Source organism: Pan troglodytes, chromosome 2, assembly GCF_028858775.2.
Source record: "Pan troglodytes isolate AG18354 chromosome 2, NHGRI_mPanTro3-v2.0_pri, whole genome shotgun sequence".
Taxonomy (NCBI): domain Eukaryota; kingdom Metazoa; phylum Chordata; class Mammalia; order Primates; family Hominidae; genus Pan; species Pan troglodytes.
Genome location: NC_086015.1, coordinates 49421446 through 49446682, shown reverse-complemented (window position 1 = coordinate 49446682; position 25237 = coordinate 49421446). Strand labels below are relative to the sequence as shown.

General features: G+C 40.0%; 1 protein-coding gene across 2 annotated transcripts in view; it reads right to left on the bottom strand.

Moving 5' to 3' along the window:
• Window positions 1–25237, bottom strand: part of LARS2 (leucyl-tRNA synthetase 2, mitochondrial) — a 159817-nt gene that overhangs the window by 118635 nt on the left and 15945 nt on the right. For both annotated transcript variants that reach the window (XM_001147749.8, XM_009445342.5), the window contains 2 exons: window positions 12078–12169; window positions 9919–9979 (listed from right to left, as the gene is read on the bottom strand). In XM_001147749.8, coding sequence (XP_001147749.2) covers window positions 9919–9979; window positions 12078–12169 — 153 coding nt within the window. The remainder of the gene's footprint in view (window positions 1–9918; window positions 9980–12077; window positions 12170–25237) is intronic.

Here is a 25237-nt window from a genome sequence, read left to right as displayed (position 1 = left end):
AGTTAAATGGCAAAAGGAATTTTGCAGATGTAATTAAAATAAGAAGGGTGTCCTAAATTATCCAGGTGGCCCAATGTAATCAAATGGGTATGCAAAAGCAGAAATCTTCCTCTGGCTGGAATGGGAGAGATCTGAAGCATGAGAGGGAATGCATTGCTGGAGGGGGCCATGTGGAAGGCTTGAGAAGAAATGCAAGCAGCCTCTAGAAGCAAAGACCAATCCCTGGCTGATGACCAGTATGGAAACAGGGACCTGTCCTACAGTTGCCAAGGAAGTGAATTCAACCAACAACCTAAATGATCTCAGAAGTGGATTTTTCCCCAGAGGACCCAGTAAGGAACACAGCTCTACCAACACCTTGATTTTGGCCTTGTAAGACCCTCGCAGAGGACCCTATCAAGCTCACCCAAACTTCTGACCTACAGAAACTGTCAGATAATACGCTGATGTTGTTTTAAGATGCTAAGTTTGTGATAATTTGTTATGGTAACAGCAGAAAACTAATGCAGGGGACTTATCTAGAGTAAAAACAACTATGAAAGACATTCTTGGGGCAAGTGGGAAATTCCCATATAAACTGGATTGTAAATAACGTTATGGAATTACTGTTAATTTTCTTAGTTTTCAAAATGGTATTATGGCTGTGTCAGAAAACTTCCTACTTACTCAGATAGGAATGCTGAAGTACTTTGGGGTCAAGAGCCATGATGTCTGCAATACATACTCAAATAATTCAGGGGGAAAAATATATATATATATAATATGTATAAATAAAAAGAGATAAAGCGAATACAGCAATAATTATTGAATCTAGGTGAAAGGTATATGAATGTTTATTGTACTATTCTTTCAACCTTTCTAAGTGTTTGAAAATTTGTATTGTTATAATAAAAAATAGGGGGGGAAAAGTGTTGAGTTAAAGCTAGACACCAAAGAACACATACTATGTTATTCCATTGATACAACTTTAAAAACTGTATGTAGGTAAGGAGTTCATCTGGAGATGAAGAGTGATAATGGTTGCACCACAATATGAATGTACTTAATAGCAATGAACTGGCACTTAAAAATGGTTAAGATAGGCTGGGCACGGTGGCTCACGCCTGTAATCCCAGCACTTTGGGAGGCTGAGGCGGGTGGATCACGAGGTCAGGAGATTGAGACCATCCTGGCTAACACGGTGAAACCCTGTCTCTACTAAAAATATAAAAAAAATTATCCGGGTGTGGTGGCAGGCATCTGTAGTCCCAGCTACTTGGGCGGCTGAGGCAGGAGAATGGCGTGAGCCTAGGAGGTGGAGCTTGCAGTGAGCCGAGATCGCGCCACTGCACTCCAGCCTGGGTGATAGAGCAAGAATCCGTCTCAAAAAAAAAAAAAAAAAAAAAAAAAAAAGGTTAAGATAGTACATTTTTGTTATGTGAACATTACCATAATTTAAAAATCCTAGAAAAAGAACCAAAAAACCCAAACACATATGTAGTGGTAAAACTACATTGAAAACAAGGCAGTGGCCAGGCGTGGTGGCTCACGCCTGTAATCCCAGCACTTTGGGAGGCCGAGGCGGGTGGATCACTTGAGGTCAGGAGTTTGAGAACAGCCTGGCCAACACGGTGAAACCCCATCTGTACTAAAAATACAAAATTAGCTGGGTGTGGTGGTGCACACCTGTAATCCCAGCTACTTGGGAGGCTGAGGCAGGAGAATTGCTTCAATGAAGCAGGCAGAGGTTGCAGTGAGCCAAGATCGCGCCATTGTACTCCAGCCTGAGCAAGAAGAGCAAAACTCTGCCTCAAAAAAAAAAAAGAAAGAAAAAAAAGGAAAGCAAGGCAGTAATGATCATCAATGTCAGAACAGTGGTTACTTATAGAGAGGAGAGACAGAGTTGTGACTGGAGGAGGACACATGTTGAGCCGAGCCTCTGGGTGCAGGAGATGTTTTATTTCTCAATCTAGGTAGTAGCTATACATTACTATAATGTATTAAGTTATACATACATGTTTTATGCTCTAGTCTATATATGTCTAGCATTTCACAGTAAAAGGAAGTTATTAAAAGTAAGTCTTGTATTTGCAAAACATTACCTAGTTTTTCCAAAAGTTGTTTTTATTATTCATTCATGTTCTACCTTATGTCAGAAAGAATTGATGATGGGCCTGTATTTTGATTCCTACCTAATAAGGTTTGGAAGCATGATCATTCCTAAGATTCCTTTTTCTGAATAGAAAAACAAAATCACAGACCTACACATTCAGAAACTGAGGATGGGGCCAGAGATCTGTGCTTTAACAAGCCCTCTTGGTGATTCTGATGCTTGCCAAAGTTTGAGAACCACTGCTGTAAGTATATGTAAAATAATCCTTGTTATTTTCATGGAATAACAATCTCATCTTCAAGACCTTTTAAATACTGCTCCTGATGCCCATCGTATCCGTATAACTGTAGTCTCCCATTCTATCAAATGTTGTACCTGGCTGATGTAGAAGACTGATCTGGAGGCCTGATTCGGTCAGGAAGAGAGAGATTTTGTACCCTTATTTTCTAAGGCATTTAAAGAGTAACCTAATCTTATGACAAGAAGCATTCCCTTGGCAAGAAGCTGAGGCTCAGAGGGGCAACAGACCATGCCCACCAAGTGTTAATAGCCAGATCCATCACCAAAACTGAGGTCTCCAAGATGAGCCAAGATCCTGTCTCCTGAAAGCACTCAACAAGCATTGCATCGGGAAATTCTATTCCATTAGCCAGAGTGTACATCCTTGATGGGGATGACCTGACTGGGCTCATGACTACCAGCTGGGGCTGTGGACAAAACAAATAACTTCCTTGAAGAGCTACATTTGCTGGGCAGCCCCAGGAGACATCCCTCTTTAGTTAAGGCTGAAGACTGCCAGAACACTGTCCTGGCTGAAGCGATGAAAAACACACCTCATATGTTTTTGACCGGCAAGCACAGAGTGGACACAGCTCCTCATGAGGTCAACTGCAAGTGTACCGTCTATTAATGAGATGTGGTCCCTGGCCTCAAGGTGACAGACTACACTACCCCTTATGTGTCAACACCAACCATCCTAAAAATAGGTAAGCTGCCAAATCATTTCAGCTAAAACAAAGGTACTGCCTTTCCCCTCCTAACTAAAGGAAAAACCTTCAGGAAAAGGTTAATTTCTGACTCTGAGGGAGAACAAGTAATCCAGAGCCGGAGCTCTGCTAGACAAAGTGCCCCACCTCTGTGAGCACTTGAAAGAGGACTGGGCGGGTCAAACACTTCGGGTGCCTGTGACATGTTGTCAAGGCAACCACTGCTAGCTCTTGCAAAGGGAATCTTCCCCACTGAGTTTTCATGCATTCTCTTGCCCTTAAGTTCTTTTTGTTTTAAGCTATTCTTTAAATTCTTTTAAGATAAAAAACAATAATGTCTTTCTATTATTCTGGAGGCTTCGTTATTAGTTCAAGCCTCCTATCAGAGGTCCAGTTCTCTATGAAAATAAGGTGCCAAGGTAATACGGGCTTTGAAGTAATAATAATTTTCACTTTGTAATCATACAAATCGTGCTGTCTTTTAAAATAAACTGAGGCAGAAATGATTCAGAGTCTATACGTTTTGGATGGAAAGAGAGCACTGCTCCTAAACTACTGTAACAACATGACAGTGGGAAGAGAAGGCTAAGAGAAGTGTAGCCAATCAAACCCACAATATTAAAAAAAAAAAAAAAGAAAAGAAAAGAAAAGAAAAAAAAAAGGCTTATAAGAAAACCAGAAAAATTTGCAAACTGAGATTCCGTGATGCTAAGGCATTGTCATCAAGCGTTTTAGGTGTGATGATGGAATTGTGATTACACGAAAGCAAGCAAGCAAGACAGACAAGAGCCTTCATCTTAAAAGCTACATACTGCTATATATTGTCTATTCAGCAATAACAGATTCTTTACAGATGAAAATTACATGATGGAGAGAAAGACAAATAGAAGCAAAGATATATGTGCTGATGGTGGGGAACACCATGAACACCTCAATGTTCACCCTACTTTATACAGGCTATGAGGCACTGATGGACAAAACTTGGAAGGGCCTGAAATCATCAAAAGCCTGTCCCAGTAAAAATTCTGATAGAGCATGGCTCTGATGTGGCTGTGCTGCTGACCACTTCAATTCACAAACAAACTCTTCCGCAGCTCTGCAGATAACCACACTCTAAATCTCTCTTAGCCCACATGGCTTGCAGGGACGAGTGTGAGGTCACGTTCTGAGTTTGTTTCAGTGAACAACAGCCTTATAGGGCAGCTTCTACTCCACTCCCTCTGGCTGATAAAGCTCCAAATTGATACACTAGTCCCCCTCAATCAGGAAATGAGGGAGAATCTACAGGTGCCTAAGAAAAGATTCCAAAACAGACAAGAACACAGCATCCCAAAGTTGTAAAAAACATTTATTACAGGAAACAAAAATAAATCTTCAAGGGCATCTCCTAGTATTTAGGAAAATTTCTGAACATATAAGGTCTATGAAGATAAATAAGATAGAAAAACAAGAAGGAAAATAGAGCATCTGGCCAAAAGGGTTCAGAAAAAAAATGGGAACTGAATGAGATAAGGAAAAATAATAATAAATCTAAAAATACAAAACTAATATCTGTACTAGAAACCATACAAAACCACATTGATTGTACAGAAATAGAATCAGTGGTATAAAAAGCAAACATGAAAAAGTTCTTCCAGAAGGTAGAGAATAAAAAGGAGACCAAAATCATGAGAGAGATGGTGATGACAATGGAAGACAATGAAATGAGTATACGGACAGTGTTCTTGAGAAAGGGATCCTATGAAACTGTCACAATGAAAGACCTACAACTGTTAATCAAAAGTGGTCACTGAGCACCAGGCAAAATTAAAGCAAACGAATTGACACTGAGATACACTCTGACGAAAAATGGAAAATGGCAAGGGCAAAGAAGAAAAGAATAAAAAAAACAAGCATCAAAATACAGATGGAAGGATTACTATATGTACAGAGACAATTCTGGCTGCCCTCAGACTTCTCCATCAAAATACAACGGATCAGGTGGTGGTGGTTACACAAATCTACACATGTAATTAAATCATATAGAACTACTACTACTGATGCTGCTGCTACACTACTACTACTACTGATAGTCCTTGATGTACAATGGTTAGACCTATATTTTGACTTTACGATAGTGTGGAAGTGATACACATTCAATAGAAAGAACACCAATAAATTACATAAGATATTCAACATTCAATATTCACTATTATTACAGAATAGGTTTTGTGTTAGATGATTTTGCCCAACTGTAGGCCAATATAGGTGTTCTGAGCCTATTTAAGGTAGGCTAAAGTATTACATTCATTAGGTTATGTGTATTAAATGTATTTTCGACTCTATGATATTTTCAACTTACAATGCGTTTATTGTGATGTAACCTCACTTTAAGTTAAGGAGAACCTATACTACTCTACACACACAAATAGACACAAATGATTACATCTAAAAACTGGTGAAATCTGAATAAGACTTGCACTCTACTTATTAATAATAGTATTGTACCGAAGGCAGCTTCCTGGTTTGATATTATATTACATTATGTAAAATGTTATCATTGGGCAAAGCTGGGTAAAGAGCACACAGGATCTCTCTGTACTATCCTGGCAACTTCCTGCAAGCCTATAAGTATTTTTAAAAAAGACAATAGATCAAGGTCTACTACAGAGATAAGAAAGAAAAAAGATAATGAATGAAAGATTCTATATTCCAGTAAGTTGCTGTTTGTAGGTGAAAGCAGCAGTCATTCTTAGTTATGAAAGTAACCTGTGACACCTGGGCGAAGATCACACCAAACCAAGAGTTAAAACAAAGTTTTAAAAATGTTCAGAAATGAAAAAATTTTAAATGAACGATTGTCCTTTAAAAGGTCTTCTTATAAGCTGTGAAATTAAAGAGCATTAAAATTTAAATAATTGCTATGAATATGATTGTAAAACTGGAAGTGAATATCAAATACAATGGTTAAGAAATGATACATGATTAGAAAAATTGCAATATAACAGTAAACCGGCCAGGCACAATGGATCACTTGAGGCCAGGAATTTGAGACCAGTCTGGACAACATGGGCAGAACCCCGTCTCTTCAACAATGCAAAAATAAGCCGGGTGTAGTGGTGCGTGCCTGTAATCCCAGCTACTGAGGAGGCCGAGGCACAAGAATCACTTGAACCCGGGAGGCAGAGGTTACAATGAGCTGAGATCGCACCACTGCACTCCAGCCTGGGTGACAGAGTGAGACTCTGTCTAAAAAACAAAAACAAAAACAATGAAACAGTAAATTAGGACTAACATCTCAGGATATAGCCCCATAAAAACCAACAACAAAAAACCCCTGGAAAATAGATTTAGAAAATGGGAAATGTTAATTACCTGCTACTTTTCTTATCATACATGAGGATCAAGAGAAATACACTATTTTTTATGTTGATACAAATTATTTTTAAAAAGCACTCTTAAAGCTATCTTTTAGCAGATTGAACAATGGAATTGATACTTTTCAAGTCTCTATAGATAATAGAAAACAGAATCCAAAGGCAAGACATCATTAAAAAAAGAAGTCTAAAACTACGTTTTAAAAAGTTTAATTAGAAAATAAGTATGAGTTATGAAAATAAATACGAGTTATGAAAATAAATACAAATAGCTTTTCACTTTCCTATTAAACACAAAGACTCCAAATTGCCCCAAAGGTTTCCCCCATATATTTGCCCATCTTTTAATTTTTTCAATTAATTGTATCTATAAATGATGTACCAATAGAAGTCAACAAATAAAGGCTAAAAGTTTTTTTTTTTAATAAACAACAGAAAGTGGAGATGGCATTCCTAATATCAGACAATGAGAGAAAACTTCTGTTGCCAAGTATTAAAAGCAATTGTAATTAAAAATAGTTTAGTCATGAAATAATAAATGGATAAATGGATCAAATGAACACAAACAGAACTTGGTGTATAATGATAGGACGAAATAACTTGGTCTATTATAAAGTTTGCCTTTTAAATCAACAAAGAGAAGGGATTGTTTGAAAATTTTTTTTAATCAACTGGTGATTTAGAAAAAGTAGTAATTCCTTGTCTTATCTCATATACTAAAATAATTCCAGTGAAGTGTAAAACTTAAATCACAAAGAATCAAGAAGAAAATATGTTATTTATCCTATCTCAAAGAAGGTCTAAGTACATATCTGTATGCTAATAACATTCAACTATAAACAAAATGCAAGGCAAATGACAGACTGAGGAAAATTATTTGTAACAAAAACCATTAAAAAAAGGACAAACACCTCCTATCTATATGGGAAAACACATGATTAGACCATTCACATACATACCCTTTTCAAATTCAAACATTCATTAAACACATGAAAAAACCTCACAATCACTAATAATAAAGGAAATACAAATGAAAATAACTGTATAACTTGAGAAAGGAAATTTGTATAGCCTTTATGGAGGGTAATTTGGCAATAAATACCAAAATTTGTTCTTGATTTTTTGAGAATTCATTTTAAGGAAATAATAAAATATGTGTATAGATGGTTCCCAACTTATGACGGCTTGCCTTAACAATTTTTCGACTTTACAGTGGTGCAATGATGTGAAAGAGATATGCATTCAGTAGAAAGCAGTATGATACTCTCGAGATGCTGGGCAGCAAAACTGAGCCTCGGCTCCCAGTTAGCCACACAGTCATGAGGGTAAACAACCGATACTCTGCAAGAGACTGTGTTGTCAGATGATTTTGCCCAACTGTACGTTAATGTAAGTGTCCTGAGCACATTTAAGGTAGGTTAGGTGAAGCTATGATGGTTAGATGTATTATATGCCTACAATATTTTCAATTTAGGACAGGCTTATTCAATTTAGGATAACCCCCTTGTAAGTCCAGGATCATCTGCACAAAGATTTCTGCCTTAAGTTTGGGAGAGGAGCACGGCAGTCATAACTTGACCAATGCATCAGCCCAGCCTTGCCACTTGGGTGACCAGCAATAAAATGACGTCAATAAAAGTACCTGCCTTTTAGAGCTCTCTAGGGATCCAAAGAGATAATAAGGTCATACCTACTCTGTACCTGGCCCATGGTAAGTGTTCAGTAACAGACAATGGTAGTAGAAGTGGTGATATTTATCTACATCATTGAATTAGAGGTTCAAAATCCCTTATCTGAAATGCTGTCAGCCAAATGTGCCTCAGAATTAAGATTTTTTGGAAATTAAAAGAAAATAGTGCATTTATCTAACTAGGTCTGGGATATTACTTGGTAATTTTACTATTCTTACAGTAAAATATATGAATACTCATTTTTAGTGAGATAAATATCAGTTCAATTCAGGTTTAACAGTGAAATAAATTATGAAAAAACTTTCAGTTTTCAGAGCTTTCTGGACTTCGGATTTGCACAAGAAGGATTGAGAATCTGCATTTATAATAGAGAAACATTAGAATCTATCTAAATGTATAATAAGAGATAGCTTAATTATAATATATTCATAAAACAAAAAACTGCTCAGCTATAAAAGTCACTTTTTCAAATAGTTAATGAGATATAAAAATATTCAAGACAAAAAATATATGCATATTGATTTGAACTTTGTAAATTATATAAATGTTTATAATTCCAAAATAAAAGACTGCAAGGAACCATACCAAAATATTAAATTAGCCACATTATGTTCTTTATACTTTTCTGTATGTTCTAATCCTCTGTGATGATTAGGAAAACAATCTAACAACTTTTAAGTCATTTATGGTTGATATTCCTGTGAAGGACTAGGCTAGTTATCACTCTAAAGGGTTATTGAGTCCACTTTGCCCTCAAGGAATCAACACTCTCATCCTGAAAGAGCTCTGGCCAATACTCAGTTCTCTCTGCCTGTGACCGTATTTCATTCTCTATGAGCGATTCCCTATTGGCACCTCAGGACAACTTGACTCTGGTGTGAGGAAATAATAATTCAGGGCTTATTCAAATGTGTTTGACTTTTGTTCTTTTTCACTGTACTCATCAAATTTCAATCATTTAAGAAATTGTTGGGGAGAGGGATGAGGAGGCCTCATTTGCATTTGTTCCAATGCTTCTAGTAAAGAAAACAACATAAACTTGACAGGCCCAGCAATGAAAACCCCAATCGTTTTGTGGAGTAAATGGGATGTTAAGAGGGACTGTGGCATTGGAAGGGGCCCTTCGTGGAGGAGACAAGCAACAGTCCATCTTACCTAACAGACTATTCTTCAAAGTCTAAAGGGTGGGCCTTGGGCCACAGCTTTGAAGGGCCCAGTTCACAATTTGTTTGCAACACATGAGTGTTCCAAACAGCCAGGTGGCTTTCCATGAACTCCTCGTGGGTCTGGAATTCTCCACTGATTCTCCACTGATTTAATGTACAGTTTGAAAGTGTCTAACACCAAAAGATTATATGTGACAGAATAATTATGGGCTGTTATGAGCCTCACTTCTGAACTTAAAACAAAAGGTAAATAAATGGTCAATCAATGTCTAATTACTTCAAGGACCAGATGGATTGATATTTAATCACTTTAATATAGATTCCAACAGTCTTTTAAAACTATTGCTGAGAACTAGAGAAATCCTTGTGTAAATCTTTTGCCACACAGAAATCACAGCCAACTCCAAAGTTAAATAGGAAGTTAACTCTCAGTTTAATCCCACAGAAAATTACTTGTTTCCAAGCAAATTATCCACTCAGGATACTTTTTTGAAGAGTGCTAATCCTTCCCTCCTGCTTCCTGCCTCCCACCCTTGCCTTCTCCCAACTCAAAGAGGAAGAAGAGTGCTCCCTGCCATCAAGTCCTTCCTTAAAATGACGACCTTTCAGGAAAAAGAGTTGACTTACCCTATCCCAGCTGAAACACAGACCCAGCCGATCAAGCTGTTTCCTCATGTGTTTAATATTACTGTGAAACAATGGGAAAAAGGTTTGGTTTTTAGAGGGGGGATTAAAGCCATACACAAACTACACTTTGAGAATGTAAAGGGAAACTGAAAAAGTCTAAATTATTCAAATGGGTTTTAAGTGTTGCTTTGCCCTAGCAGAAAAATCAACCATTAAGAATCAGCAAAAAATACCAACAGATTAGAAGACACCCATTATTTGGACATATACAGAATCCACTAGAAACCACAATGGTCTTTGGCCTTGAGGACTGCCCCTTCCCCTGGCCATTCAAATAGGCAACCCCTTTGAGATGTGCACTGCTGGCCCGTCCAGACGTCAATATTCTGCAAGCATTTAAGCCATATTATTTAAGCTTGCAAGCATTTATAAGTTTAAAAGTGGCTGAAAACAAAAGCCTTAATATATAAATTGTGGGAATCCAAAAGAAACCACACACTGCTTTGTTAATGAAAATGTAAATCCTAAAACCTAAAACTATCCACCATTGAGAAACAGGGAGATAAACAGGTAAACCAACTTATAATATAACATGGAATAAAGAAATAAACCTTTTTCTCTTTCATTTTTTAAAGAAAAAGGACTAATTCATTTCTACTGCATCCTCTTTTAGTTTCTAGCAGACTAAAAATATGAAAAACCATGAAAAAATCTTCTGTATAATCTCTGATTAGCTAATGGCAGCTTATTTAATGCAAGACCCTATGCTAAGCACTTTGCAGAGAAGTGCTTAATCTTTATCCAATCACATGAGATAGGAACTATGACTATTCCTCTTTTACAGATAAGTAAACTGAAGCACAAATAAGTAAAGAGAAGTTAAGTAATTTGCTCAAGGTGATCTGCTGGCAAGAAGGGAAGGCAGGATTTGCACCTAGGTAGCCTGGCTCAGGGGCCATCATCTTAACTGCTATTCACCAGCAGAGAGGCTGGCAAACCTAAAAGGGCCAGATGATGAATGCTTTCAGCTTTGTGAGCCAATCAGTCTCTATCACAACTACTCAGCTCTGCCACTGTCTCACGGAAGCAGACACGGACAATATGTAAACAAATGGATTTGACTGTGTTCCAATAAAACTTGATTTACAGAAACAGGTAGGGCCAGATTTAGCCCACAGGCCGTAGTTTGCCAACTCCTGGTCTACCTTATATCAAACACAAGCCATGTTTGATCTACTTTATTTGAATCATCATTTCCTCCTCTTTTTATCACTAGATAAAATCTAGTGATAAAATTAATTAATCTAGAATTAAACATTACTAGAAAAGTAGAAGCTAGGGGCTAGGAAGAAAAAAGAGACCTGGATGCCATAGTATGGACAGAAGTACAGTAGATGCTTTTACAATGTATCCTTGGGTAAGCTAGAACAAAGACAGGTAAGAGACACTGGGCACAGGCCCTGGAACTGCCCTTCTGTCTCTCTAAGGGGTGGCATGGGGAAGCGTCCCAGGCCTTTGTGAAATGAGCTGATGCAGTGGCCCCAGAGGATTCTGCCAAGTTCTAGGGTGAGGCCCTCAGGACTTTAGCAGGAAGGAGAGGAATGAGCACCACTGGCCCACGTGTAGTGGAAGCCTGAGGCTTGGGTGGGATTGCGAGTGTGTTCCGCCTTGGAGAAAACCACACCCAGAATAAAGTGGCCATATATTTCTACATGGAATGCCTAAGTTCCTCTTGCTTCTGAATGGTGAAGGCAAAAAATAAACTGAATTTTCAGAGAAAATTATAATGTAGTATTCGGATATAGTAAAACTACGGTCAAGAAGACCAGAAGCATTACAGAAATTTAACAAATGCGACCCTCTTGTTTTTCCTAACCCTCTTCTTTTTCCTACCGAATGTAAATACTCGAAGGAAAAATAACTGTAAATAACAAAGCATCAAAATGAACACATGAACAAATATCCAAAACCCTCTCTGAATATTTCTTAGATAAGAATACAGTATGTTAAAAGACAAACACCAATATATACAATCTTATTTATCTCTTGGTACGCTGCAGTGTTTTGTTTGCTTTGCTTTCTATTTTTTAAGCACAGGTTAAAAATTTTTTTTAAAGGTTTTTGTATGCAAGTATTTGAATATGCCTGTAAACACTTACCTTTGTGTCCAACTTTGTGGATGTAGATTCCTCTCGACTGCGGCATTTTCAGCAGGCAATCCAAAAGCATCCCATCCCATGGGGTTGATGACCTAGGACCCAGAAGAGGAACATCAACCATGGCAAATCACTAAGAACTCCATTGGTATTGTCTTCTGGGGCAAACTCAGCACTCTCTCCTGCTAACATGCCTTATCTTTTGCTGGATGATTTCAGGTTATGCATCTGACAGCCAGCTGGCTACCTATGACATAACCATAGAACACAACTTTTTAGAAGGTTATATGCCAAAGCACCAATAAGTTACCTCTGAGGAGGTGTTTTCATGAGTACTTTTTATTTTCTTCTTTTCTATAGTCTCTATATTGAACCCAAATTGTTTTTCTGAAATTATAAAGAGTTTCTTTCAGTTTCACATATATATATATATACACACACATAATGTATAGGCTTTCCAAATGCTCATGTCATGTCAGTATTTTTTTTTTTTTTTTTTTTTTTTTTTTGAGACAGAGTCTTGCACTTTCACCCAGGCTGGAGTGCAGTGGCGCGATCTCAGCTTACTGCAACCTCCGCCTCCCAGGTTCAAGCGATTCTCCTGCATCAGCCTCCCGAGTAGCTGGGACTACACGCACACGCCACCACACCCAGCTAATTTTTTTTATTTTTAGTAGAGACAGGGTTTCACCGTGTCAGCCAGGATGGTCTCGATCTCCTGACCTCGTGATCCGCGCGCATCGGCCTCCTAAAGTGCTGGGATTACAGGCGTGAGCCGCTGCGCCTGGCCAGTATTTTTCATTTATGGAGCTGTGCTGTCCAATATGGTAGCCAGTAGCCACACATAGCTATTACATTTAAACTTAATTAAAAGTAAATAAAATAAAAAATGCAGTTCTTCAGTCTCACTAGCCACCCTTCAAGTGTGCAGCAGACACACGTGACTGGTGGACACTGAACCAGATAGTGCAGATATTGGATATTCAAATCATGGCAGAAAGCCGCGCTGGACAGTGCTGCAGAACACACGCATAATGACCACACTGGTGGCTCTAGGCAGTCCCAGCTCTACCCAGACCTAAGAAAGTTCATCCCAACCCTACTCAGTGGCCCGGACCTGTCCATTTCTCACGGCTTGCCTGAATCCGGCACACAGTCCCTCTTAAATGTACATCATTCAGCACCCTGCTCCAGGTTGCTCCAGACACAAGAGTTTCACACTTCTTTCTTCTATCTCTCTCTCTCCCCTGATTGAGGCAATACTCTCCTGAAAGGTCCACTCCCCATTTCTTCCTGAAGTTCATCCCTTTTTTTTTTTTTTCCAAGACAATGTCTCTGTTGCCCAGATTGGAGTGTCTCCTGGGTTCAAGCAATTCTCCTGCCTCAGCCTCCCGAGTAGCTGGGATTACAGGTGTGCACCACCATGCCCAACTACTGAAGTACTGAAGTTCATCCCTTTCTTCCCTACCAGTAAGGGAGGGAAACCCCCACCTCTACCCAAACAGCCAGATAGATGAAAACTAAGAAAAATACACAGGAACACAGCAGAAAAGGTATTCCAGAGAGTAACTTTTGAGACTGGATAAAAGTAAGGCTTTGGACTAAGCCCTATACATCATTTACACTAATTTCTAAAATAGCCTCTCCCTCTCTCTCTCTCTCTCTATATATATATAGATATATATATTTTTTTTTTTTGAGATGGAGTCTTGCTCTGTTGCCCAGGCTGGAGTGCAATGGTGCAATCTCGGCTCACTGTAACCTCCGCCTCCCAGGTTCAAGTGATCCTCCTGCCTGAGCCTCCCCAGTAGCTGGGATTACAGGCACATACCACCACACCCGGCTAATTTTTGTATTTTTAGTAGAGATGGGGTTTTGCTATGTTGGCCAGGCTGGTCTTGAACTCCTGGCCTCAAGTGATCTGCCTGCCTCGGCCTCCCAAAGTGCTGGGATTACAGGAGTGAGCCACTGAGACTGGCCTAAAATAGCCAATATTTTTAAATTAATTGCAAACCACTAGCTATGCTTTTGGTATAAGAAAGGTTCCATGTGTAGGTTCCTTTTCTCCTCAGTTTCATCGTCTGTAAAATGGGGATGATAGCATAACTACCTCACTGGATCACTGTGAAGATTTAATGAGTTAAGAAAAGTGCTGAGAATAGTGCCTGCCACACAGTAAAGTGCTGTATATAATGTTGGCCACTAGTATTATTATTTCTAAAGAGTACTGCTCTCTAATCACCTTCTAGAAGATATTTTCATTCTCCAAAGAACAAGGAATCACAAATCTTCAAGCACAAAGAAGCTTTTGAGATATATCCTCTACCCCCCAACCCCTTATTTGACTGTTCAAGCAACTGTGGCCCAGCAGGAGTGAGGAGTCTAGAAGCAATTACCTTAAGCAAGCCCAGGCCAGTAAGGCATTCTTGTCTGCAAATGAGTGGCCAGTCACAGCTGAGCTGGCAGCTTCACTATCAAGCTCTCTCAAACTACATGCCATGAGCAGGAAAAATGGTTTGACACATCTGCTGTGGCATCAGGGGACAGTCTCAGGAAGCCAGGCTCCCTGCCCCTGTCAGGAAAGACACACTGCTTACAAAATTCAGTCCCCTACCATTCTCTGAAACTGAATCCAGCCACAAAACCACAGACGCCACTTCTTTCTGAAGCCTGCCTGTGGGGAAGGACTGACCAAGAAGACTCTGATATTTCTATTATAGAAAACAGCCCATTCCAGTTGACCCTCTTATTTCCTATCAAGTTCATGGGCTGTCAACCTGGGGTAAGTTTTATTTTGCTGCCTTTTTTTTTTTTTTTTTTAAAAGAGACAGGGTCTTGTTTGGTTGCCGAGGCTGAAGTGCAGTAGCGCCACGATCAGTTCACTGTAATCTCGAACTCCTGGCTGCAAGCTATCCTTCTCCCTCCCAAAGTGCCAGGATTACAGGCATGAGCCACTGCCCCCGGCTCCTTACTTTGCTTTTTGATCATGCAGAGAAGCTAGGCTTATGTTCACACACATTTCCTTAAAATAATGACGAATACTGAGAGGCACTTACTGGCACCACCTCACCACACACGCATATCAGAATGGGACATTTTCAACTAAAGAAATAGGTCTTGTTTTCTTCCATAATTACATATTCACCATAATTTGGTAAGTAGAGAAAAATAGTAGAAAATAAGACTCACCTGTTATTCTACCATACAGCCATACGTACCAGTTACATGTGGTAAATTTGTATCTAATGTTTAAAAATTGAGAATATATTATTTATATATGTATTTTTTATCTCCTGTTTTTTCACTGTACATGCTGTCAATGCAGCCTGTTAGTGACTGCTTTGAATGACCAGCTATATTTGTTTTCCTAAAAGTTATTTCCATTTTTCACCATTATAAAAAAGGCCAGGATGAACATTCTTGGGCATAAATCTTTGTATATACTCTTAACATTTCCTTTAGAAATTTCTAGAAGTGCAACTACAGGGTAAAAGGGTATGAAAAATTTTAAGACGTTTGACATATACAGCCAAATGGCATCCCCAGACAGACTGCAGCGAACCACACTTCCACCTGCATATGAGCACCCGGAGTTTTCCTCCATCTTTATGTCCAGCACAAGCACACTTGTACTGCCCACTGGCCACCTATGCCTCAGGTCCCATAAGCACTTACACTTCAAAGTGTCCCAACCTAGGTGCATCTTGCAATCCCAGTCGCCAGATCTGTTCTCTCCTAAGCCCCTGTATTAGCAGGCAGCAGTAAGAGAACAGGCATACCCCTTCCAGTGGTTGGAGTCACTTACCTTAAAGGCATACTTCCACTATGCACATTAATATTTTTTAAGTTGATTTTTAGTAGTCCAATGAAACAATTCCATCTAAAGAACTGAGACCATCTCTCTAAAATAGAGCTGCTCCTACTCCTTTGGCTAGTGCATAGGAAATGCTAACAAAGGCTTGTTCTCCAGGAGCCTGTTGAGGGCAAAGGTCCTAAATCTAACTCTGCCTGTTTACTATCAGTGGAGCCTGAGGCACATTACTTACTAATTCTGAGTCTCAACTATAAATGGTGACTGAAAGCAGCTACCTTGAATTATGGAGCATGACATGTTCATGATGTCTGTGGCACATCTAGCATGGTGCCCAGCACAGCACAGGCACCCAATAAATGGCAGCACTTGCTGCTGTGGCCGCTGCAGCTGTCTGCTTTCTTGATCTTTAGCATCTCACAGCATCGCACATCACTGATTCCCTTACCACAATTTCAGCCTCCATCTCTTTGTCCACATTTAACATAGTTGCTTTCTGACAAGAGGACGGAAGATATTAATACCTGAATCTCACACAGATCCTCACACAAACATGTACATTCCTAAGGGTGGGTTACTTCTAACAAGCCTCTGCAGAAGGTTGGTGCTAGGCATTGGAAGTTCTTACCCAAACCGAACGGACCACACAGGCTCAAAGGGCCAATCAAGTACTTGGCCCCCTTTTCAGTAAAAGAGGCCCAGCAGTGCTTCTTTCCTGAATAATTAATGATTCACATCAGGTGCTTCAATTAAAAGCAGCCCGGCTGTTCTTGCCACAGCTGATTGGACCAGGAGCAGTCCATCAGTAGAAGGCAGCCATCTGTGCACTGGAAGGATGGGGCCTGCCTCCAATTGCCCCAGGCAAGGACTCTGCCCTACAGTAGACTTTGCCATATTGAAGGTGGTGGTGGATGTGACCCACTCAAAACTGCTTTCTGTAAGGGATATGTGCTTAGTGAACAAGCAGTCCTGTGGACCTCTCAAGCTTGCTGTTGCCCCAGGGGAGGCTGGCTTGCCACATCCTATGCTGCATTTCCCAGTTTTGGGAATCTGGGACACCTTGGATTTCCAGGCTGAGATGATCCCAAGCTACTATCTTCAGTTCCTGCATCCACACCCATCCTGAGGTCAATCAGAATAGGCTGCTTTTCTTTTTACATAAGTTGATGTTTTTTCAAATTACAAACGTAATACAAGCTTAATTTAACAAATGAAATGGCACAATACAATGATAAATAAAGGCAAAGTTTATTTTTAACTCCTGGTCACTACTCGTCAATGATGTAACCAATAACGCCAGCCTTTGTTTCCTTCCACATCTATCTCCCCACTCAAATACATACATACAAACATATGTACACATATATAGGAGCCTGCTTATTTGTTTTCATGAAATAGAACCTTTGCAGAGAAAAGGGAATGTTTACACACTCTTGGTGGGAGCGTAAATTGGTTCAACCATTGTGGAAACTAGTGTAGGGATTCTTCAAAAAGCTGACAACAGAATTACCATTTGACCCAGCAATCCCATTACTGGGTATATACCCAAAGGATTATAAATTGTTCTGTCATACAGACACATCCACATGTATGTTCACTGCAGCACTATTCACAATAGCAAAGACGTGGACTCAACCTAAATGACCATCAATGGTAGACTGGATAAAGAAAATGTGGTACGTTTACAGCATAGAATACTATGCAGCCGTAAAAAAAGAACAAGATCATGTCCTCTGCAGCAACATGGATGGAGCTGGAGGCCAATATCCTCAGCAAACTAATGCAGGCCAAAAAACAAATACCACATGTTCTCACTTATAAGTGGGAGCTAAATGATAAGAACACACAGACACAAAGGGGAAAAACAGACACTGGGGCCTACCTGAGGGTGGTGGGTGGGAGGAGGGAGAGAAGCAGAAAAAATAACTATTGGGTACTAGGCTTAGTATCTGGGTCACAAAATAATCTAGGTAAACTCTGGCAGGAGTATAGCTATATAACCTGCACATGTACTCCCGAACCTAAAATAAATTTTTTTAAAAAGTTAAAAAGCTTATTTTAAAAAGAGAAAGAAAATAGAAATGATTATATACATTATTTTATGACTTTTTTCATTTAACATTATATCAGGGATCTCTGCACAAAATATGTAAGTGTGCATTGTGGGAGTTCAGTCAGGCTGGTGAGAAAAACTTTAAGTGAAGTTATAGGATATAGACACAAATCTTCTTGGAAGGCTGGAAGGTTTTGCAAAAGTCTCAGGATAGGGTTATGGCTGAAAGCTGCCTAATCCTTACCTTGAGTAAATGGCTTAAAGTAGGTACAAAGGAATGCAGTTTATCTAAATAGCTTGTTTACTCATGTGATCCTAAGACCAACCTTTGATCAACCTCGGGTGCATAACTGCTCTCTACTAGGGGTGTCGGGAACCAGGTCAATTTTCCTATAGTGGTGTTTACTCAAAGCCTTTGTCATTGAATGTGTGCTGAATAAATGCAGGCAGGGCCAGTGAGTCAGGGCCTCGGCGGCAACTCTTTACAGCACTCTCCTTGGAGTCTGTAAGTGGCCCAGATGCTCAGCTGGACTGACAGGCATACTATCTGTGTCAGTGTACGTTATTCATTTGTTGCTGGGTCAGGGTCTGTGAGTTAGACCCCCACAGTGCATACATGTCTTTTCTAAAAATTCTAACATTCCCTGCGTATATCTATTCTATGCAGTTTTAAGAAACTGACTGGATATATCCCAATCCAGTTGAGACTTGAGGTCTCTTTTCCTCTTACTAAATGTGGCAGACCCAAAGCATTTCATCCTCTCAAACAGCATCTTCCCCTTCTAGGAAACTGTTCTGCGTCCAACTTAATATAGTGTTAGTACGAACTGCCAATCTTAAAAACCCATCCCCCTGGCTAGAGAGAGAGGCAAGTGCCTGAATCTTTCCCCAGACAGCTCTAGGCTTGTACAGAGTAAGGCGGAACGCTGGAGGAGGACAGGACTCTCTTTTCTCCTTGGTCAGAAGCCATAAGGGCTTCAGATGGCTCTGCCCCCTAGCTTGTAGAAATGTCTGAGAAAATAAAGCTGGCATGTGGAGAGAAGCAGAAATAGGAAATGGAGAGAGACTGGGGAAATTGATGTACTTCAAGGACCTAGTACCAATACCCAGTGGGCCCAGCTCCTACATTTCCTTTGATTCTGTGAGTTTCAGGATGTGTAAAAACAAAGCCTCCCTTTTTGCTTAAGCTGGTCTAAGCTGGGTTTTTAGTCCGTGGTAGACAAGAATCATGACTAAAACAAACACTGTTTAGGCTACAATTTTCACTTGAATATTGCTTGATCCACAGATGACAAACATTCTTCTGTATTTGCTACTAAGTTCTGCAATTCTTTCTCTTTTTCTTTTTAAATTTCAAGAGCAAAAAAAAAAAAAAAAAAAAGAATCCAATGCTGGGGATATGGGCAGTATTACTAGAAAGTTCTGCAATACTTCAAGGACAACACCTGAGCAGCTTCCAGCTGTGCTTTAAATTCTCCTTGGGCTGTGTCACTGGCAGAATAACGTAACTGTTGCGTAACTGTTCCACAAGAAGGGGGGAAACTTAATTACCACTTGGTTTCTTTGTCAGAACTGCCAAAATGGCACCGATTCAATGTTTCTGCCTATTAACATTCTGTTAGGTGCCGTCCATATTTTTAAATAAAGGCAATACAGAGACTGTCACAAAAACCAGCCTAGATTTACATAATACACTTATTCATTTCTATTTTTGTTTTCAGATAGAATTAACATGGAAAGATATTCTTAGCTTACATGTTATCTAAGCTGTCCATGAAAATAAAGTTAGAAAAATCTCAAAGTTTCTTAATATTTCAGATTCTTACCAAAAATTAACAAAAAAACAAATGTTTGCCCTAGAGAGAATAACAGAATCAGATTGTGGGAAGGCTGTTTTGCATCTTGAAGTCAGAATTGTTCTTCCCACCATGAGCCAGAGCACTGGAATAAATGTCTCTGTGAGCCAGATTTCCACAAAATTGGAAAGGGTCTCTTTGTTTCTATACCCTGGGTTTCCTAGAGCCCAGTGACCAAGCACAAAGCTCACTTTTGTTCTATAAGATGATTCACCACTGTCAAGGGGGAAACAAAGTGAAGACCTACAACAGGATTACAAAATACCAAAGCTTGTCCCTTCCCCCACAGACAGCAGCTTCTATTTTTTGGTCAAGTTGTTATGGCCTATTTACGTGAAAGACACTGGGTCAGGTGCTTCCCTTGCCAGCCTTGTACATGTCTCATGCACCGTTCAGATCAAATACCTCTAGATACATGGTACACTTTCTTGCCCTTGATTTCTCTATGGCCAAGATTGTCCATTCACTGGGAAGAACTCCAAACTCTCCTGTTAGGTTTTAGAATTCCAATTCCTTTCTTTCTACCACCATAACTTATTTTAATCCATCCACAGTTGAAAAAGTAACTGGACTGAAATGAACTTACAGCTCACATGTGCTAACTAGGCAATTTCCCTAAAAAAAAAATAAAAATAAAAATAAATTATTGGCATCTCTATTTATATGCTTGAGCCCACCTGAACCCTCTCAACTTCCTAGAAGTTAACTTCTTGGACATGAATGCATTCTGCAGCTTCAGAACATTTTTTCCACGTATTTTATTTTTAAAAACATCTACTGAAAATACACTTTGAAATATGTATCATGTCAATTTGGAAAGATAGGAATGTGACATCACAGAGGGTGGCAGAAGACTACTAATGATAATTTTGAAATAATAAATGTAATACTACTCAGAGATGGAATCAAGAAAAAGTACCAGTAGCTATAACTTGGAAATCCACAAAATAAACTTCCAAAGTCTGAAAAACCATCATTTCCACCTGGTTCGTTTAACTAATACTCTATATGTTTAAAGTTGAGTGGGAAGCCAAGGAAATGGGTGAATCTACCTAGCAGTTTGGAAGGGCAGGACATTACCACAATCTCTAGACTGCAGAGACAAAGTGATAAAGCAGAGTTAACAAAGCCCAAAGGCTGATCTCAGCTGCAGAAGCTCAAACAGGCTGGACTGCCCAGATGGAACTAGATTAGTGAAGACCAAACCAGGGCAGAGAGAGAGAGAGAAAGAGAGAGAGAGAGAAATTTTCTGGCCTCTCCCTTTCTCCTGTCCTCCAATGTTACCAGGATTTCCTACTGTTCAAAACCAGGAGGGGGCCAGCTTGGGAACCGGACCTGCAGGAGTCAGCCCTTCTGCTGTACAAAAAGCAAGGGATGGATCTAACAGCAAACTGGTCAAGGACCAGCACAAGAACGCTAGCAGGACTGCATAACCTGCCTTACTTTGAGATCAGAGAGGAGTGGGGGCCAGCTGTTACCATGGAAGACCAGGAGTTACTGATGACAAAAACACAGGGGTCAGAGCCCTGGCCAGGGGGTGAGGCCCGGTAGCCACATGGCCATGGCACACCCGGGTGGGGCCTTCTGCCCACCCATGCCCTGCTCCAGGGTGAGCCTTGGTGTCTCAGAGTTGGCAGGCAGGATGGATGGCAAGCAAACTAAAAGAAGCAGAAGAAAGAGATGCAGGAGAAAACACAGTTCTATATGACAGACAGAGAAGGCTCTAAAGGCATATAACCTGGAAAATGCCAGAGGTTATTGCCTGGGGACGGGGGGGCCTTATGTAGAAATGGGTGCCCAAAGGGGACTACAGACTTATCTATGTTGTATTTCTTTTTGTTATAGGTGGAATATGGGAATTCATGTACAATTTTAAAATATATTTTTTAAAAGAAGGAATTATTTTAAAGAGGCAAAGATATAGTTGTTCATCCGACACAAGAAGTAAGACTGAGTAGAGTTTGGCGATGGAAGGGAAGGAAGCCCAAGCAGCTGGTCATCTGCCTTCCCAGTAGAGAGGGAAGCAGCGTAACTGTTACTATGAAAGGGCCAACCAGTTCTCTAGGGATTACCAGCTTTCTCTCCCTTTCATCAAAACAAAATTTTATATTTGAAACCAATTCAGCTTCTAATTGAGAGCAACCATGGTTACTGCTTCTCCAAAAACTGCTATTTTCAGAGTGTCATGGTGTCTTTGGAGTATGTTCAACACTTCTTATTTCCAAGAAATGAGAAACACAATATTTAATTTTGTTTAGCAAGTGTAATAACTCACCATTATTACAGATTGGGGATAAAAATCAAGTGAATACTTCAGATTATAAAAACCAAATGACAGTACCTAGGCCCAAAGCAGCAGACCTCCTCTGGGAATGTGGAGGGATGTGACAGGCAGATAAATCAGCCAGTTTCCAGTCAAGGCACTGGACCAGCAGTTCGTTCTCTCCTTCGAAGGACATCTGAGAGAATATGCCCTGGAAATTCACTATCTACTTTCAGATGCTACAGAGATTTGCAAATTTGAAAACTAAATGCCATGCTATGTACTCTCCGGGCACTTCATAAACACTTGTTGACTGACTGGCAAACTGAAAACTGATGGAACGTACATTATTGTTTACTTGCTAAGAACTTCCCTTGCTTCCTGATATTTGTGGATAATTATATTATGATTATGCAGCTGCCAGACACATAGCCTCAATTTTCTTCCTCCTCCGCAGTGAATAGCAAAAAGGCCCAAGCAGAAAACTCTTCTACTTGGGCAATGCCTGGTGGCTTTTTGCCTGAGACAAATTATTCCAAGCCCAACTCTGTGAGGGGGACTTGGCACCTTGATGCTTTTATCACCCGGCTTCTGGACCAGAAGGTGCTGGGGAGACCAGCCGAGGTGGGAGGTGGGGAATTTTATTTTCCAACCATCTGTGCATACAACATATGAAAACACAACAAAATCACCATATGGAGCTAAGTTTTAAATATGTCATCAGGCATTCTATGAGTTTAAGAAGAAACCGATTGGCAGTACAGCCTTTTCTGATTACTGAAAGAGAATAATTTATCTCTGGCTTCAAATGGCCCCTGCTCAAACATCCAAACCTCAGGACTCTCTTTTTATTGCTACTATTAATTGGGTTACACTTGAAAATTGCATATTGTTTTTAGAGGGTTTTCTCAGTGATCATCTCACATACACAAACCTCACAACAAATCCATGATGCGGGTAGGGCAGACACCATCACCGCTTTGACTAACCCCGTTTCCTAATTGATTCATCACCCCCAAACCACCTGCCCCTCTACATACACAGTCCACGTCTAATCTGTGTGTGTCTGCTCAGCTGCTTGTGACCTTTAGTTTTCTTCTCATTTCAATGGGATGTATTTTCCAACCTAGAGAACCATGTCCATTTGGCTCTGTGGAGCATCCGATCCCATTCATGTAAGTGCCAAATCTGGGAGAGCACTTACATCAGAACTACCTGAAATGCTTATTTAAATACCAATTCCTGAGCCTCACTCAGGACTATATCGCAACCTGCATTTTTAGCTAACTCCTCAGGGGATCATTACGCACCCTAAAGTTTAAGAATCATGGACACACAGAGAAATTTTTACAGAGCATAAATGGTTGGATGCCAAACTTGATGGCAACAACTTCATGTTCTGAGCAATGTTTCTCAAATTCCACAGGCTCCAATTGAGAGGTCTGCTAGTCTCCCTGATGGTTTCTAAATGTATACTTTTACATCAATAATTTTTAAAAAGATCACCCAAGATAAGAATATTCTGGGTCAACTAGATCACCTTAGGTGGGGGTCATTGGAGCTGTTCACAAACATTTTGATCCTCCTCACCATCCTGGCACATGGTGGGAATATTCTTTACCCTCTTTGAGGTTGGATGTGGCCATGTCAGTGGAAGTGACTTGAGTCCAAGTGGAAGATTTAAGAGCCAGTGGGGATTCACCATACCCCCTTCTCCCAGCCACAGAGATGGGGAGGCACTCACTGAGGTAAGAACAGCCATCATCCAGGTCCTGACTACCTTGAACTGAGCCCTCCTGCTAGGCATGTAGCAAAAGCAAGGAACAAAATTTTGTTGTTTTAAGCCACTGAGATTTGGGGATTGTTTATTATAGCAGCATGGTCTAATTTTTCCTGATTGATGAACCTGATCACCAAGAACTAGCACATGAATTGGGTGTCTGTGGTTGCCTTTGTATTTATAATCATCTAAATGTCAAGTAATCATCTAGAATGACAGAGTTTAACTTTTAATTCAATATTTACCAAACTTGAGCCCAAGGATTTTGTCACTGAGATACGTGAGTTCTAAAGTTTGAGAAACATTATTCTGGGCTATATATGCACAATGAACACTTAGTCCAGACTTAAACAAAGGAGTTGTATGCTTTTAAAAACATCCATTGAATCAATCAACTCACAAACAGTTGAGGCTTATCAGATTATAAACTCCTTGGGAACAAAGGAGTTGTTATCTTATAGGCTGTTAGGAACAAAGGAGTTGTTAGGTCTTATAGGCTGTAGACCTAAAAACATGTTAGTTACATTTGACCATTAAAAACCTGACATGATGGTTGGGTGTGGTGGCTCATGCCTGTAATCCTAGCACTTTGGGAGGCCAAGATGGGAGGACTGCTTGAGGCCAGGAGTTCAAGACCAGCCTGATCAACATAGCGAGACCCCATCTTGTATAAAGAAAAAGAAAAAAAGAAACTTGACATGCTAACACAAAAGAAGTTAGAAAGACCTTTCCTGCCACTGAGAAGCTTATATTACTGGGCAGATAAAACAACATGTGGATGACATATAGACCTCCCTAGTTTGTGGTTCTGACTATAAGTGCTCAATTATTTCATAACAAATGTGAACTGGAGAATTGAGGGATGGATTTATGGTAGAAGTAAGAATTTAAATGGACTTTGAAAAATAGCAAGGACTGGCTGGACACAGTGGCTCACACCTGTAATCCTAGCACTTTGAGAGGCCGAGGCAGGCTGATCACCTGAGATCAGGAGTTCTAGACCAGCCTGGCCAACATGGTGAAACCCTATCTCTACAAAAATTAGCCGGGTGTGGTGGCGTGTATCTGTAATCCCAGCTACTCGGGAGGCTGAGGCAGGAGAACTGCTTGAACCTGGGAGGCAGAGATAATGCTGTTCTTAGTGTGCCTTAGAACTATTTCATATATCTCCATTCAAGAATAGAGCTGGTGCTCAATGATTACTTACTGACTAAATTAATCAATACATGTGGCAGACCCTGTTCGGCAGGCCCAGATTAGATATTCCTTCCCTGCTTAGAGTGAGGATCGTTAAACTTGAGTCCAAGTCTATTCAATCTCAGGGACCAATCCTGACACTGGGCAGGAAAGATTTTAAAATGACAAGGAAGCTCAACAGACTTTCTTTCACATTACTGACA